The sequence below is a fragment of the Somniosus microcephalus genome, chromosome 4, assembly GCF_052327205.1.
Source record: "Somniosus microcephalus isolate GS21.2 chromosome 4, FLI_Smic_1.0, whole genome shotgun sequence".
NCBI lineage: Eukaryota > Metazoa > Chordata > Chondrichthyes > Squaliformes > Somniosidae > Somniosus > Somniosus microcephalus.
In genome coordinates, this window is record NC_140990.1 from 266888810 (window position 1) to 266907673 (window position 18864).

At 43.6% G+C, this 18864-nt stretch overlaps 1 protein-coding gene across 22 annotated transcripts in view; it reads right to left on the reverse strand.

Annotated features, from left to right (window-relative positions):
* The window catches only part of baz2ba (bromodomain adjacent to zinc finger domain, 2Ba), a 367748-nt gene that overhangs the window by 75661 nt on the left and 273223 nt on the right, over positions 1–18864 (reverse strand). For 16 of the 22 annotated variants that reach the window (XR_015078191.1, XM_085986373.1, XM_085986365.1 and 13 more), the window contains 5 exons: positions 18398–18463; positions 17928–17972; positions 17635–17661; positions 15623–15688; positions 9169–9309 (listed from right to left, as the gene is read on the reverse strand). Coding sequence is in view for 21 of the 22 variants with exons in the window: in XM_085986373.1 (XP_085842499.1) it covers positions 9169–9309; positions 15623–15688; positions 17635–17661; positions 17928–17972; positions 18398–18463 (345 nt within the window). In the remaining variant the exon portion in view is untranslated. The remainder of the gene's footprint in view (positions 1–9168; positions 9310–15622; positions 15689–17634; positions 17662–17927; positions 17973–18397; positions 18464–18864) is intronic. The other 6 variants (XM_085986377.1, XM_085986375.1, XM_085986366.1 and 3 more) reach the window with 3 other exon arrangements.

The following is an 18864-nucleotide window of genomic DNA, read 5'->3' on the forward strand; positions in this document are numbered from 1 at the left end:
GATGAATAATGTAAATAAAAAATCTGATGGCTACTGCTGTAGTTGTGGCGTGTGTCATTTCGCGAATGGGACTTTCACAGAGGGCTTAGGGTTTCTTGCAATTGTCAGTATGGTAGTCAAATTGCTAGGAATCCGCTGGTCCTTGGCCATTGTCGATGCTCAGGTATGAAGCTGCGAGGCAAAAGTGCTTGATTGGATAGGCTAAGCAAATCTGGCAAAGATGAATGCTTTCCTTGCATCCCGGGCAGCAATGTTCTCACGTACTGCTGCCGCTGGTTGATGGGCCTCTGCAAGATGTTCGTTTTCGCTCTGCTCCTCCTCCTCATCTGAGGAGGATATGTAACGAGCCACTTGGTCCTCAGGAATCTGCAAGCCACGGCGCTGTGCCATGTTGTGAAGTGCACAGCAAACCACGACGATTCTGGAGACCCTGGCTGCTGAGTACTGCAGGGCTCCACCGGATCTATTCAGGCATCTGAAGCGCATCTTCAGCAAACCGATGGTTTGCTCGATTATGGCTCTGGTGGTACTGGGACAGGAGAGAGCTGTTACGTTGGGACGGACTTCACTTGGTCAGTGCTGGGACTAGAATCCTGGCGAATCGAATAACTAGGGCGGTAGAGAGGGCTTTAAACTAATTAGTGGGGGGGAGGTTTTAAGAGAGCGAAAAATAAAAATGACAGCGGAGAAGGCAATAGAGCAAGGTAGCAGTGGGGGAATTAAAAACCAGAGCGTGTCAGGAAGGGACAGAATGTATAATGATAAAGGTAAAGTAGTAAAAGGGGTAAAAGCAGGAATAAATTGTCAGAAAACATATTTGAAAGTTCTTTATCTGAATGCACGCAGCATTCATAACAAAATTGACGAGTTGACGGTGCAAATAACTACACATGGGTATGATCTGGTGGTAATTACGGAAACATGGCTGCAAGATAATTATGACTGGGAACTAAACATACAAGGGTATTTGACAATTAGGAAGGACAGACAGGAAGGAAAGGGAGGTGGGGTTGCTATGTTAATCAAGGATGGAATCACTGCAATAGTCAGAAATGATATTGGGTCAAAGGATCAGGATAGTGAAACAGTTTGGGTGAAGATAAGGAATAATAAGGGGAAAAAGTCACTAGTGGGCGTAGTCTATAGGCCTCCTAACAGTTGCAACTCTGTTGGTCGGAGTATAAATCAGGAAATAGTTGGGGCTTGTAATAAGGGAACAGCTATAATCATGGGGGATTTTAACTTTCATATTGACTGGACTAATCAAATTGGGCATGGCAGCATTGAGGACGAGTTCATAGAGTGTATTAGGGACGGGTTCCTTGAGCAGTATGTAACTGAACCAACCAGGGGGCAGGCAATCTTAGATCTGGTCCTGTGTAATGAGGCAGGATTAATAAAAAATGTCCCAGTAAAGGATCCCCTTGGAATGAGTGACCATAATATGGTTGAATTCCAAATTCAGTTTGAGGGTGAGAGAGTTGGATCTCAAACCAGCGTACTAAGCTTAAATAAAGGAGACTATGAAGGTATGAGAGTAGAATTGACTAAAGTGGACTGGGGAAACAGATTAAAGTGTAAGACGGTACAAGAGCAGTGGTCTACATTCAAGGAGATATTTCACATCTTTCAAGATAAATATATTCCACTAAGGAAAAAGGGGAGTAAAAGAAAAGACAGCCATCCGTGGCTTAGTAAAGTAATAAAGGATAGTATTCGACTGAAAACAAGGGCATATAAAGTAGCCAAATCTAGTGGGAGGATAGAAGATTGGGAAGCATTTAAAAGCCAGCAAACAATAACTAAAAGATTAATTAAGAAAGGGAAGATAGATTATGAAAGTAAACTAGCAAAAAATATAAAAACAGATAGCAAGAGTTTCTACAGCTATATAAAAAGAAAAAGGGTGGCTAAAGTGAACATTGGTCCCTTAGAGGATGGGACCGGGAAACTAGTGGTGGGGAACATGGAGATGGCAAAGACGCTGAACAAATATTTTGTATCAGTCTTTACAGTAGAGGACACTAAAAATATCCCAACACTGGACAAACAGGGAGCAATGGGGGGGGGGGGGGGGGGAGGAGCTAAACACGATTAAAATCGCTAAGGAGATGGTACTCAGTAAAATAATGGGACTTAAGGCGGATAAATCCCCTGGGCCTGATGGCCTACATCCTAGGGTCTTGAGAGAAGTGGCGGTAGGGATTGTGGATGCATTGGTGATCATTTTCCAGAACTCCCTGGACTCAGGAAAGGTCCCAGCAGATTGGAAAACTGCTAATGTAACACCCTTATTTAAGAAGTGAAGTAGACAAAAAGCTGGAAACTATAGACCAGTTAGCCTAACATCTGTGGTTGGCAAAATGTTGGAGTCCATTATTAAGGAAACAGTAACAGAGCATTTGGATAAACATAATTTAATAGGACAGACTCAGCATGGTTTTACGAAGGGGAAGTCATGTTTGACAAATTTGCTCGAATTCTTTGAGGATGTAACATACAGGGTGGATAAAGGGGAACCAGTGGATGTGGTGTATTTGGACTTCCAAAAGGCATTTGACAAGGTTCCACACAAAAGATTACTGATCAAGATAAAAAAATCACGGGATTGGGGGTAATATACTGGCATGGGTAGAAGATTGGCTATCTAACAGAAAACAAAGAGTTGGGATAAATGGTTCGTTCTCGGGCTGGCAATCAGTAACTAGTGGTGTTCCGCAGGGGTCAGTGCTGGGACCCCAACTCTTTACAATCTATATTAATGATTTGGAGGAAGGGACCAAGTGCAACATAGCCAAGTTTGCCGACGATACAAAGATGGGAGGGAAAGCGGTGAGTGAGGAGGACATAAAAAACCTGCAAAAGGACATAGACAGGCTAAGTGAGTGGGCAGAGATTTGGCAGATGCAATATAATGTTGGAAAGTGTGAGGTTATGCACTTTGGCAGAAAAAAATCAAAGAGCAAGTTATTATCTAAATGGAGAGAAACTGCAAAGTGCTATAGTACAAAGGGATCTGGGGGTCCTGGTGCATGAAACACAAAAAGTTAGTATGCAGGTGCAGCAGGTGATCAGGAAGGCCAATGGAATCTTGGCTTTTATTGCAAGGGGGATGGAGTATAAAAACAGAGAAGTCTTGCTGCAGTTATACAGGGTATTGGTGAGGCCACACCTGGAATACTGCGTGCAGTTTTGGTTTCCATATTTAAGAAAAGATATACTTGCTCTCGAGGCGGTTCAGAGAAGGTTCACTCGGTTGATTCCAGAAATGAGGGGGTTGACGTATGAGGAAAGGTTGAGTAGGTTGGGACTCTACTCATTGGAGTTCAGAAGAATGAGAGGCGATCTTATCGAAACATATAAGATTGTGAGGGGGCTTGATCGGGTGGATGCGGTGAGGATGTTTCCACTGATGGGTGAGACTAGAACTAGGGGGCATAATCTTAGAATAAGGGGCTGCTCTTTCAAAACTGAGATGAGGAGAAACTTCTTCACTCAGAGGGTAGTAAATCTATGGAATTTGCTACCCCAGAGAGCTGTGGAAGCTGCAACATTAAATAAATTTAAAATGGAGATAGACATTTTCCGAGCAGATAAGGGAATTAGGGGTTACGGGGAGAGGGCAGGGAAGTGGACGTGAGTCTAGATTCAGATCAGCCATGATCCTATTGAATGGCGGAGCAGGCCCGAGGGGCCGTATAGCCTACTCCTGCTCCTATTTCTTATGTTCTTACGGACATGTGGCTGGAGTTGTAGCTCACCTCAGCTTCGTTGGATGGTCTCCTCAACGGCGTCATTAGCCACGCTTTCAGGGGATAGCCCTTGTCTCCAAATAGCCATCCGTTAAGTTAGTCTGGCGGACTGAATAGCGGAGGCACACTAGACTGGCGCAGTATGAAGGAGTCATGGCAACTGCCAGGGTATATAGCACAAACATGCAAAATTTCCTTCTTGTGCTCACACACCAGCTGAACGTTAAGGGAGTGGAAGCCCTTGTGGTTGACAAAAATACTTGGATTGCAATGGGGTGCCTTAAGGGCCACATGTGTGCATTCAACGACGCCCTGCACCCTTGGAAAGCCTGCCAGATAAGCTAATCCAACCGCACGCGCCGTGACACTTGCTTGATCCTTGGTGAAATGGATGTGATTGTGCGCGATGGCAAAGAGGGCATCGGTTACCTGCGTGATACAAGTGTGTGCGGCCACCTGGGAGATGCCACTGATGTCTGCTGCTGATCCCTGGAATGAGCCCGAAGCAAAAAAGTTGAGTGCGGTGGTGACTTTGACGGCCACTGGTAAGGGTTGTCCACCTGCTCCTCTGGCCTGCAGGTGTTGTTGCAGCATTGCGCAGATGTCACCTACTACCTCTCGCGAAAGTTGGAGCCGCCTTTGGCACTGCTGCTCAGACATGTTGAGGTAGCCGACCCTGTGTCTGTAGACCCTGTTTGGGGGGTATCTCCTGCGCAGACGGGCTTCCATGCACTGGCCCCTTCTGGCCTGTGCAGCTTCAGGTGGGTGAGCAGCAGCTTGGCGCTCCGGTTGTTGCTGCTGTTGTTATTTCTGGTTCTGCTGGTGCCATGGCTGGTCTTCGTCCTCATCTAATGTCCAGAAGGGAAGGAAATAAATGGCTCCCATGCTTCTGGTATATGCCTCAGTTGAGGAAGCGCTCAGTGAAGGTGGTGAGAGGGGTTTCCCAGGAGGTCACACTGGAGATGGGTGTCAGGCTCCAAACTTCCACAACAATGAGTATGCCTTCTAAAAGTTCCCCCAGACCTGAGACTACAAAGTCCTGCCACCTGCAAATAATGGCTGATCAAATCTCCTATTTAATGGTTGAGCTGCAGCTGATAGTCAACAATCCAATTGTGTTCCCGCCAGGTTTCACCGTCGTGTTTCAGAACAGGCTTGTTTCACGTGGGAAAAGGGTTAAAATCACAAAGGCCTTTCAAAATGGCATTATAGAGGCAATTTAGTGCTCGTTAAGGGCCTTAATGGCCTATCCTGCCTCTTGGAGGCGGGACGGAGATGGGACCATTAGACACGAATTAATGAAAATTGCTTGGAGGCGGGATGGAGGCGGGGTTGGGCCCGCACGCCAGTTTTTGCTATTTTAACCCCCCACACGCCTCCACGGCCCAATGAAAATCCTGCCTTATGACTTCGAAGAGCATACAAAAAAGTTTCCAGGGAAGGACGTAGAAAAATAAAAGAGCAAAACAAACAAGCATTTCCTGCTTTTGCTCTCAGGACAGAAACCCAATAATAATGAGAATCTGTGTCACAGATGTATGGCGCATTGACCAATTATTTATAAGCCCTGATCCGGAAAAAGACACTTCACAACCTGAAATGTTGAAGGTATGAGACTACGGCTGGAATTTTCCCCTAAAAAAACAAGCAGGTTTAGAGTGGGTTGCAGTTAAATTGTTAAAAATGGGATTCTGGACCTGATCCCGCCTCCCCCCCACACCCCACTGATGATGCTGAAGCCGACCACAATCCTCCGGTGGCCGGTCCCGATCCTCTCTTTCCGCCTCCTCACCCCCCACCCCCTCGCCGATCCCCGGCCAACCACCCACCCCTGCTGATCCACGGCCGACCAACCACCATCCCCCACCCCGAGATCCCTGATGCCAACCCCCCCCCACCGGACGCCAAATGCCGACCCCCAATGCCGAATCCTCCTCTGATCCCCGAATGCTGACCCACAATCCGTGATCCCTGATGCCGAATGTTGACCCCCAACCTCCAATGCCAAACCCCTGGACCGACCCCTCGCATCTGCAGGCCTACCCACCACAGCCAGCCAGCCTCTCAATCTGGCCGACTGCGGGCGGGAATCCGAGGCCTCACCTGTCACCTCCCAGGTTTTCCGCCTGCCTCGGAGGCCCCCCACCCCCATCCTACCTCCCTGGAGAAAATCCCGGCCCTCAAGTCTGATTTGATGAAACAATCATCAATCTAAATATTGTAATGGAGTTTTGTGTCTCTAAGTTGCTAAGATTGCAAGATTTTAATACTACAGTGAACCTGCAACTTTGCTGATTGGTCCATGTTAACCACTAGACACCCTAGAATAGATTCCAACTCATCTACTATTACCTCTACTTGCTTTGTCCATCATTTTACTAACATTTATGGGATTCCACTGAATCCCAATTCTATCCATTTCCATCTCAAGTCACCCCAACCTTATCTATTATTTCTACTGAAACCCAAGTTTCACCTCTGACGATTCTTCTCCCTCTTGCACTTCCTACTCCAATTTCCAACCCAAGGATGGTGCTCAAGTTTATGTTCCTTGTGATATTGCTGCTACTTGCCTTAGCTCCCTTGAATCGCCTGACTTTGACCTTCTCTGGCTAAAAATATCCCTCCCACACTTCACTAAATGCATCTGTTTCTCTACCTTTCTCCTTATCTTGATTACTCAACTTTTTTTTTTAATCAACCAAAATTGAATTTAACTTCTCTCTGCTGAAAACCACCATTTTTACCAACTTCAATGTTCCTCACTTATCCTCCTCTCCTAATCAGGCCAGCAGCAATGCAGATTCCTTCGCTATCCTGAATGGTTTTGAACAACTTGTCAATCAACCTACCTTGACAGACTCCAATAAGACGCATTGTCGTAATGATTTGTGGCTTTGAACTTGCCTCATGCTATGTTTTCAATCATTCTTTTTCCCAGTGCGCCTTTCTTTTTCCTTGAAAATTTGTTCATGTTCACCCCAACAACAATAATACTTCTCAACTAGTGCCCTATTGCCCTTACATTTAAGACATGAAAGCTGCTATTAACTCAAATGATCCATCACCTTGAAAATTCTGGCCTAATCCATGATCACCAGTACAGTTTTCAACGTGGTCATTTCACTCGTGATCTTGTTGCACATTTTGCGCACCTCTGGGATCTAAGCATTTTAGTGAATCATTCTTATTACCGTGGACTTTTTCAAATCCTTTGACAGGATCAGGCACTATGCATTTACATGGTGTCCTATGTTCATGGCTACCTAGTTTTGCTTTAAATCGTTCCAATTGTACTTTAGTTCACAGCTCATTCTGTTTCTTTTTTTCAATGACTCAGGGGCTTTTTTGGGGTCTGTTCTCACTCCCACCCGGTTGTTTCTTCATATTAATGATCTCCTCCGCTCATTTCGCAAACCTATCCACTCTTGCTCATGATTCCACTCTACGTTTATTAATTTCTCTCAAACAACACACTTCTTAATACATACAACCTCCATTCCTTTTGCAGTCGTCATTCAGCTGTGCTCCATACACTTGGCAGGGCATGAAAACCTAGTTCTTTCCCCCAATTCTTCAAAGACAGCTTCTTCATGTTTCTCACAAGGCGAAACAACAGGCATCACCTCTTACCCTTGATGGTGCCACCTGTAATTATTTTTTATCTGCTGACAATTGTGCCCTCACTGTCTTCGCTAATCTGAAAGATAACTGTCACGTCTCCTCCATTGCTAAAGCTACTTTCATGAAGCTTGGCATCTCCTTTTCTCCCAAATATTTATTTCCCCTCAACAACTCTTAACTTTTTATGAAGGCAAAGCCCATCCAAGACTTGAACACGGGAGCTCCCCAGGGTTGTGTGCTCAGCCCCCTTCTATACTCCCTGTTTACTCACGACTGCGTGGCCACGCACAACTTCAACTCCATCATCAAGTTTGCTGATGACACTACCGTTGTAGGCCTGATCACAGATGGCGACGAGACAGGCTACAGGGAGGAGGTAAGAGCCCTAGGAGAATGGTGCAAGTACAACAACCTCTCCCTCAACATCAGCAAAACAAAGGAGATGATCGTGGATTACAAGAAGCGGCAGGGGGAGGGACACACCCCAATCTACATCAAAGGGGCTGAGGTGGAGAGGGTCAGCAGCTTCAAATTCCTGGGTGTATTCATTAAGGAGGACTTAACGTGGTCCCATCACATCGACGTTGTAACCAAGAAGGCATGCCAACGCCTGTTCTTCCTCAGGAGACTGAAGAAATTTGGAATGGCCCCCCAGATTCTCACCAACTTCTACCAGTGCACCATCGAGAGTATCCTGTCCAGCTGCATCACTACCTGGTATGGCAACTGCACCGCCACAGACCGCAAGGCTCTACAGATAGTGGTGAAAGCTGCACAACACACTATAGGAATTAAACTACCTGCTGTGCAGGATATCTACCCCGAGGGGTGCCGGGGGAAGGCCCTGAGAATCATCAAAGACGCGAGTCACCCCAGCCACAACCTCTTCGCCCTGCTCCCGTCCGGTAAGAGATACCGAAGCATACGGTCTCGTACCAACAGGTTTCGAAACAGCTTCTACCCCCAGGCCATAAGACTCATGAACGATTAATTTATTATTTATTACTGTTGTTTTATTTATTATTACTGTCTTTCTATTAGTATTTCTATTAGTATTTTTATCATTGTTATGCCATATTTATTCCAATGTTGGGAGGACTCGTAAAAATCAACATTTCATTGTGCAGTACACACGTCTGCTGCATATATGACAAATAAAAATTGAATTGAATTGAATTGAATAATACGGAGGTACTTCCAAACACCTCTCTCACTGGGACAGGATACAAGATAAAACTTGTCATCAGATAGGTAATGCTGGTCTCACCTCTAACCTCGCTCTTCCAACATTTCCTGTGTGTCCATTTTTATCAATACTACTATGATTAGCACTGCTCTGAACTTTCCTCTCTCATATCTTCATTTTTCCTCCTCCCTATATCCTCACTGTGTGCCATTTGAGAGTTAACAGTCTTCTTCTGTAATTTCATTAATTTCCAGGATCTCGAAACTCTTCTGTTTTTCCTTCTGCCTACAATCTTTCAGCTTTTAAATCCAACATTGGTATCATGTAATCACTATTTCTTGATTTATATAATCCTCTGTTTTACTCTTTGCAAGACTGGTTGTGTCTCGGGACATTTTGTTCCATGGGCTGCTATGATTATCTGGTCAGAACTCTGGCAAACACTAAAAACTCATTAGAAGGGATATATTCATTTCAAACACTGTGTATAATATACACAAATATGTAGTTAAGTATAAGGCTGACTAGCAAGGGAATCATATTCTGGACAATGAATACAATTTTGGGGAATTGAAAGAAATTAGCTAATTCTTGCAATGTGCTTACCTTATGATCTGACAAACACATATCTTCATTGGGTTTCTTTAGCTCCTTTGCCATTTGCAGCTCCAATTTCTTCTGTTCTAATTTTCGTTCTTTATTTAAACGTTTCTCAACCTTTTTCTCCTGCTTTAGTCGTTCCTTTTCCTTTGAGTAGTAACAGATTGTAACTTACTTTATTCCTTGTTAACATGTATCTGGTTCCAAAAATCCATTCAGTTTCAATGATCATTCAAAATTAGAAAATTAGCAGAGCAACACACTTTATAATTATGAATTACCCACTTGTAAAGTAATATGTACAAGCAGATCTCTGTGGCATTGCGCATGGGTCTGGAACAGATTGTGATATTTAGCTTCAAACCTGGCCTGTGTCTTCAAGGCTATTGCTCTAAATAGTCAAATAAGTGTAACCGTAGCTACTGAAAATGTTCAGATTAATCAGAGGGCAGTTGTAACAGCTTGTACATTTTAGGCTCGACGTCATTGGCTTTTATTTTCCATTTCTTAAAGACTGTTTTCCACCCATAACAAAGTGAGATATCTGGAATGTGCCAGACACCATACACACAAAATTGAAACACACACATACACACACACACTGCTGGATACCCTGTGGCACTGCACACAGGAAGTCAAGAGCTGCACTGGTTTAAAACAAGTCATTTGTTTACTGCATACTGCTTAACAAAAAATGATTATATTATTGGTTGAAGCAATGTGATTGCCCCATTTCCCAGACTGCCCACGAGGAATGCCACGGGAAACCTATTCGGATAAAACAAAATCAGCATGGTTGAAGCAGTCTTTTCTGTTTTGGGGAAGTTCCCAATTTTTATAATAATTGTAGTGACTGAATTTCATGAAAATCCAATCGAAAGTTTCCATGGAAGCCTATGGAATTGAGGGGAAAGTGGCAGTATTGATACAAAATTGGCTCAGTGACAGGAAGCAAAAGGTAGTGGTGGATGGATGATTTTCAGACTGGGAGGTGGTTTGCAGTGGTGCTCTCCAAGGGTCACTTTTGGGTCTACTAGTCTTTTCAATTTTTATAAATGACCTAAACTCTGGTATAGGAAGCAGCATTATAAAGTTTGCAGATGATACGAAACTTGGCAATGTAGTAAATAGTGATGAGGATTGTTGTAGATTTCATAGACTGACATAGACAGGATGCTGAAATGGCTTATAACTAGAGGGACAGAATATAAAAGCGAAGAGATCATGCTAGTATAAATCACTGGTTAGGCCTCAGCTGGAGTATTGTCGACAATTCAGGAAAGATGCAAAATCCTTAGAAACGGTACAGAGAAGGTTTACCAGAGGTGAGGGACGTCAGTTATGAGGAGAGGTTGGAAAAGTTAGGACTGTTCTCCTTGGAACAGAGAAGGTTAAGAGGTGACCTAATAGAGGTTTTCAAGGTGATAGGGAAAAAGTATTCCCTCCGGCGAGTAGGTCAATAACTAGAGGTCAGAGATCCAAAATCATTGGAAAAAGATTTAGAGGAGAATTTTTTTCATTCAGACTTGTTGGGATCTGGAATGCTCTACCTGAAAAAGTGGTGGAAGCTGATTACTTAAATAATTTTAAAAGGGAGTTGGACAGATATTTGAGGATGAGGAACTTACAGGGTTGCGGACAAAAAGCGGGGATGTGGGACTTAGCATGACTGCTCTTTCAAAGAGCCAGCACAGACACGATGGGCCAGCAGCAGCAGCGGCAGTGCGGAACTGGGAGGAGCGGCGAGGCGGCGGCGATATAAAGAGAGCCTGAGGCGCAGTTAGGCCTCACAGCAGCAGCAGCGGCGGCAGTGCGGATCTGGGAGGAGCAGCAAGGCTGTGGCGGCGATACCAACTCAGCACCAGCAGAATTTTCAAAGAGTGACGTCAGAAGTCAAAAGTGAAGTCGGCACAAGGGGAGGGAGCTGATCGAGGCCAGTGTCGGGAGCGGAGGGAGTGGCGGTAAAAGGCTTACCAATCTCAGACCGGCGGCGGCGTTCCGGAGCCACGTCACAATTCAAAAAGTGACGTGGGCAAGAGGAAGCAGCTGATTGGGTGAGTACGGCCAGGTGAGTATTTATACTACTCTATAAACTATTAATCTTAACTGTCAAACTATAAAGTTTAGACGGTCTTAATTTTTGTGGTTATTGTTTCTAAGGTCCCTGTTGTGTATCGGGGAGTGCTAGTAACCAAGGGCCCTTGAGTATATCATTTAATTGTAGTGTAATTAGTGGTATTGATTTGATTTAAATTAATTAAAGGGTAAGTCATGGCAGGACAGCTCGGCCCTGTGGCATGCTCCTCCTGCGCTATGTGAGAAATCAGGGACACTTCCTGTGTCCCTGACGACCATGTGTGCGGGAAGTGTATCCAGCTGCAGCTACTGACAGACCGCATTGCGGCGCTGGAGCTGCGAATGGATACATACTGGAGCATTCGCGATGCTGAGGACATCGTGGATAGCACGTTTAGGGAGTTGGTCACACCGCAGGTAAAGGCTGCACAGGCAGGAAGAGAATGGGTGACCACCAGGCAGAGTAGTATGTGCAGGCAGGTAGTGCAGAGGTCCCCTGTGGCCATCCCCCTCTCAAACAGATATACCAATTTGGATATTGTTGAGGTCAGATGGCTTATCAGGGGAAGGCAGCTGCAGCCAACTTTCTGGCACCGTGGGTGGTTCTGCTGCACAGGACGGGAGGAAAAAGAGCGGGAGAGCTATAGTGATAGGGGATTCTATTGTAAGGGGAATAGATAGGCGTTTCTGCGGCCACAAACGAGACTCCAGGATGGTATGTTGCCTCCCTGGTGCAAGGGTCAAGGATGTCTCGGAGTGGCTGCAGGGCATTCTGGAGGGGGAGGGTGAACAGCCAGTTGTTGTGGTGCATATAGGTACCAACGATATAGGTAAAAACCAGGATGAGGTCCTAAAAGCTGAATATAGGGAATTAGGAGGTAAATTAAAAAATAGGACCTCAAAGGTAGTAATCTCAGGATTGCTACCAGTGACACGTGCTAGTCAGAGTAGAAATAGAAGGATATTTCAGATGAATACGTGACTAGAGGATATTAGCTCTGATGATATGGAATCTGTATGGGTAGAGCTGAGAAATACCAAGGGGCAGAAAACGTTAGTGGGAGTTATATACAGACCCCCAAACAGTAACACTGAGGTTGGGGATGGCATTAAACGGGAAATTAGAGACGCATGCAATAAGGGCACAGTAGTTATCATGGGTGACTTTAATCTACATATAGACTGGGCTAACCAAATTAGTAACAATACTGTGGAGGAGGAATTCCTGGAGTGTATACAGGATGGTTTCCTGGACCAATATGTCGAGGAACCAACTGGAGATCAGGCCATCTTAGACTGGGTATTATGTAATGAGAAAGGATTAATTAGCAATCTTGTTGTGTGAGGCCCCTTGTGGCGGAGCGATCATAATATGATCGAATTCTTCATTAAGATGGAGAGTGAAGTATTTGACTCAGAGACTCGGGTCCAGAATTTAAATAAAGGAAACTACGATGGTATGAGGCGCGAGTTGACTAGGATGGATTGGGGAACTTTACTTAAAGGGTTGACGGTGGATAGGCAATGGCAAACATTTAAAGATCGCACGGATGAACTACAGAATTTGTTCATCCCTGTTTGGCATAAAAATAAAACAAAGAAGGTGACTCAACCGAGGCTAACAAGGGAAATTAGGGATAGCATAAGATCCAAGGAGGGGACATATAAATTGGCCAGAAAAAGCAGCAAACCTGAGGATTGGGAGCAGTTTAAGATTCAGCAAAGGAGGACAAAGGGATTAATTAAGAGGGGGAAAATAGAGTATGAGAGTAAGCTTGCAGGGAACATAAAAACTGACTGTAAAAGCTTCTATAGATATCTGAAGAGAAAAAGATTGGTGAAGTCAAGCGTAGGTCCCTTGCAGTCAAAATCAGGGGAATTTATAATGGGGAACAAAGAAATGGCGGACCAAATAAATACATACTTTGGTTCTGTCTTCACAAAGGAGGACACAAATAACCTCCCAGAGATGTCGGGGAACATAGGGTCTAATGAGGGAGAGGAACTGAATGAAATCAGTATTTGTAGGGAAATGGTGTTAGGGAAATTGACAGGATTGAAGGCCAATAAATCCCCAGGGCCTGATAATCTACATCCTAGGGTACTTAAGGAAGTGGCCCTAGAAATAGTAGATGCATTGCTGGTCATCTTCCAAAATTCTATAGACTCTGGAACAGATTGGAGGGTAGCTAATGTAACCACACTATTCAAAAAAGGTGGTAGAGAGAAAACGGGGAATTATAGACCGGTAAGCCTGACATCAGTAGTGGGGAAAATGCTAGAGTCCATTATAAAAGATGTGATAGCAGAGTACTTGGAAAACAGTGACAGGATCGGACAAAGTCAACATGGATTTACAAAAGGTAAATCATGCTTGACTAATCTACTGGAATTTTTTGAGGATATAACTGGTGGAATAGATAAGGGAGAACCAGTGGATGCACTATAATGTGGATAAATGCGAGGTTATCCACTTTGGTGGCAAAAACAGGAAGGCAGATTATTATCTGAATGGCAATAGATTGGGAGAAGGGGAAGTGCAACGAGACCTGGGTGTCCTTGTGCACCAGTCGCTGAAGGTAAGCATGCAGGTGCAGCAGGCGGTGAAGAAGGCAAATGGTATGTTGGCCTTCATAGTGAGAGGATTCGAGTACAGGAGCAAGGATGTCTTGCTGCAGTTGTACAGAGCCTTGGTGAGACCACAACTTGAGTATTGTGTGCAGTTTTGTTTGCCTTATCTGAAGAAGGATGTTCTTGCCATGGAGGGAGTGCAGCGAAGATTCACCAGACTGATACCTGGGATGGCAGGAATGACGTATGAGGAGAGATTGGGTCGATTGGGCTTATATTTTTGCTGGAGTTTAGAAGAATGAGGGGGGCGATCTCATTGAAACATAAAATTCTAACAGGACTAGACAGACTAGATGCAGGAAGGATGTTCCCGATGGCGGGGGAGTCCAGAAGCAGGGGCCACAGTCTAAAGATAAGGGCCTAGAAATTCACTATGGCCCCGCCAGCTGCCTAGCGGCCAAAAGTTAGCGCTGGGCGGGAAGCCTATAGCGATCGTCAGATATTCATTGTTAGCGCCCCAATTCGGAAGCGGGCGCTATACCAGGGTGTGCCCACCTCCGCTTGGTGCGCTGACACTGAATATCAGCGCTCTTGGCGCCGCTGCGCCAGGCGCTGCGCAGCGGCAGGCTGCGGTACTGCAGGCCTCCTCCTTCTCTTAAGGGGGAGCTGCCTGCAACGGGGAGATCGCCGCTGGATAGTGCCGGCAAATGAGCCCGGCACCACGGAGAAGTGCCGGGCTCGCGGAAAGCAGCCGGCAATGCCGCGGGGGGGGGGGGGGTGCGGGTGGAGGAGGCCGGCGGGGAAGGAGGTGCGGGCAGGCGGCCGCCGCAAAAGCAGCTGGCCGCACCTTCCGCTTTAAAGCGCCCCACTAAGGCAGCAGGACGGCCCCATTTTCTGGTCGCTGTTTGCGGCCGCTTCGGAGGAGGCGGCCGCAACTAAATATGGGGATCGGCGTGGTTTCGGGGCGGAACCGGGGCACTGCGCACACCGATGACGTCATCGGTGCCGGCGCAGCGCTAACGGCTACCGCCGCCAATACCGCTGCGCTGAATATCTGCGCAAACTCATTTTTGGCGCAAACTCACCCTTTAGGCGTTAACCGGGCGCAAAGCTGGCAGCGCCTTAATGAATTTCTAGGCCAAGGGGTTAGCCATTTAGGACAGAGATGAGAAGGAATTTCTTCACCCTGTGGAACCTGTGGAATTCTCTACCACAAAAGGCAGTTGAGGCCAATTCATTAAATATATTCAAGAAGGAGTTAGATATATTTCTTAAGGCTAAAGGGATCAAGGGATATGGGGAGAAAGCAGGGGCAGGGTACTGAATTTGGATGATCAGCCATGATCTCACTGAATGGCGGAGCAGGCTCGAGGGGCCGAATGGCCTACTCCTGCTCCTATCTTCTATGTTTCTATTGTGTTACACAAGGCATCGCAATTGTTTGCGACAGGCTGGGTGGACCAGAGGGTCCTTTCCTGTCCATCATTATTCGTATCTTCGTTAGGGAAGCAATTTAACGTTATCTTACAAGCATTGATAACATTAAATTAGCAATTATTTTAGAATAGTGATTATATTTGGGTCTCACCTTAACGAACACATTTCAGCCGTAGTTAAACACAACTTTAGTTAGATATGTTACAGAAGATAGCTGTCCTGGTCTACAATACAGTAAATCAGCTACTCTACGTATATAAACTGGACAACCAAATACTTCTATTACACTGGGATCCAGAGGAAATATACTTTAAGCAGTTATACTCCTTTCTACTAAATCTAGTATTAAGATTCTTTAATGCACTGTTTTCCTTACTTCAGCCTTTTTCCGGGCTTCCATTGCTTTCATGAGCATCATATGTTGCCTTCTCCTCTCTTTTTCCTGACAGTATACAAGACAAATTTCAGCTTTAAGTGGTTAAACTATACATTAATATAAATGTTTAAGTTTTAAAAAATTTAGTTTTACTATATTTAGCATAAGTTAGACAATAGTGAACAGTTTACAATAAAAACGGACAATGGCCAAGTTTGTGTACATTTTAGTTGAGGATTAGGAAGTAACATGGACAATCAAAAGCAAAACAGAAAAAGCAACAGATGTAAAGACAGTGTAAAACAAAAGCGTATGCTTTAAGTTATGTACATAGTTCTTGGAAAAGCAGAGCAAACCAGTGCGATGCTTCTCCATAGCTGTCAGGTATAAAGCGCAATGGTCGGCTTCAACAGGCTAATTACCTTACATCTGCTTCAGACACAAATCATTTAGCAAAAGGCCAATTAGTATAAATATCTGTTGTAAGTAGCCAATTTTGTAACATTTATTACCTGCATATCGAAGTTTTAAATGCAAGATTAAAATTAGCCTTCCAGAACATCAACTAGAGGAAAAATATTGAGCAATCCCATGTCAATCTTATTCAAGAATTTATTATTTTAACATGTTATGCCCATATTCCAGCAAACAAAATTATTGTGTCGACTAATTTCAAACCAGTATCAGAGATCTAAATTTGGAAGAAAAACCTCTTGGGGGGGGGGGGTGGCAGGGTCACTGAAAGATTATTCTATATTGCTCTTGCTTGTTCTCTCGCCCCCTCTCTCTACTCTTATTCCTTCACTTTGTATCAATTTTACAATCTATATGATATATTAAGAATCTTAGAGCGGTGTGCACTTCCTGTCTGCAAACCCTTACTTCCTGTTGTCACATTTATGTCACTCTATTATCAACTTTTTCACCATTATAAAGTCCTCCATGTCCACATTTGTAATGGAAACTGCCTTTGTAAAGTTATCATGTACACCCTCATGCCTCGGTTTTTCATCTCCCAGTTCCTGTACTGCAAACTCCTGAGCTCCAACAAACTCTACTTCCCAAATACCCTAAGTTTTACTATTTAACTATAATTATCATATAAAAATCTCATTAAAAATTTTAGATTAGCATGCCGTGATCCAATTATACCCATCCCTCTAACCCAACTTTACCTAAATACTATAGTTGGTCTTGACATCCCATGTGCAGTGCCATGGGTGATCAACTAGTGAAACAACTGAACTTGCATCAGTGAATAAAGGAGCTATTTATCTGCATTTCTCCGTAAACCAGAAAGTTACAATGCAAGGTATCTGCACAGAAACTGGTGTTTCTTAGTAATTGTATTTTATGCTTTAGATTTGCTGGTTAGAGGAAGCTGAGAAGACATTATGTGAATAAATGCACTGATGTAATATCATGAAGTTCCACTTCGGTGATACTACGAATAGAAACGGTGGATTGTGGGCAATTTTTATCCTTCACACAATGACGGATGGATGTCTGCTCCAGAGATGTCTCTAACTAGCCGTGTTCATCAGCTTACTAACAGCTGGATTGAGCTCAAAGCAACTGTACTTAAGGTAGAAGTAGCTTTGTGAAATTTGGTTTGCTGGAATGGCATTGTACTGGGATGTAAAGAATAAGTTTTAATAGAATGTGGGACAAGGAAATAAATTGTGCTCAAAATCAAACATTTAATGGTAGTCTAACACTTCTGAAGGACTACAACTAGTTTTAGGGCTTATATATTTATCCTTTTGTTGTCTCCTGTAAAGAGGTGAAACTATCTTTTAAGGAGACTGTTGAAAGTGGAAGCTACAATTGTTGATTCTAAAGGTTTTTTCTTTTGTAGTTACAGCAGATGTATGCAATGCACTGTGCTGTAAAAGCCATGCAGAAGTATGTAGTATGACAGCAGCCAGTGCTACACTTTATGCATTACTATGACAACCATATCACAACCAAATCACGATGCGGTGTTAGATGTACAAAAAACATACCCATACCATATCTAGTCTATGCCTCTCCAACTCCTGGTAGAAAGAGTTGGCACATCATTATGAAACAGTAATCACAATATGATAAAACCAGTTCATATAATAAGAAAATTTACTTTTCCAATACCAAAGCAAGCCAATTTAACTTGAGGAAAAAATTATGTATAATTACAATGAGGAAAGATAAATCTTTGTAGTTTGAACAAATGTTTACTTCAACATATTCCCCATAGCTAAAGAAGAAACCAGACAGTAAAGCAAAAATTCACTGAATAATGTTACAGTAAATATAATTTACCAACCTGATGCTTAAGGAGGACAGCTTGTTGCCTTCGCAATTCCTTCTCCTTAAAAAGGAATAGAAAATATAAATTCTTGAATACATCATCTATGTACAAGAAATGAACAGTGAAACAAGAGACTAATTGGATGAAGATTACAACTCAATAATATGGGAATCTATATGCCCTGATTGGCATGAAGTCTAAGATTCTGAAATTAATAAAAGGTAAAATTAACTTCAGCAGTTTGAATTACCTGTAGACAGAAGCACAAAACCTTCCACATTAAACTATACAATCTAACGACACTCTACCATGAACAAGGTCCTGTGATATCACTGCCTAAATTGTTCCCTCTATACTTTAGTCAGGCTCCTACATAAGTCATTGAATATCATCACCTATCTGTATATTTTTAATACTTAATTACATAATCTCCCTACACAATTGCCCATTAAAGTTCAAAGGTCCAGAGATCCATCTAAACTAACCTTCATCCGTTTCTCGGCTTCCAATAATTTTGCATTTGCTGCTTCTTCCTTCTTTTTCCTCTTAGCCTGTGCATGCAAAACAGGTCTGGAGGTCATGCAAAAAGCACTACTGGAACTTGAAACAATCTCAAACTTTTAAGAATGATATGCTATATAACACAGCAAATTTCAATGAGCTAGAGTTACTACAGAACTTCAACTAGGATACGTAGACCACGAATATTTCTAACAGCTTAAAATTAAACACAAAATATCTATAAAACATCCATAGTCTAAGTACTAATCATTACAAATAATTTAAATGCTTTGAGAGATGGAGAGAAGATTTTTAAGGGCTATTCAAGAACTCACTATATCAGGACCAAAATATTTGCCCACAATAATATGCTAACAGAAATATGTGATTCCTAAAATAGTACAGGTAGACTACCTTTTATCCGAACTTCCAAAAACCGAAACCCTCTAAA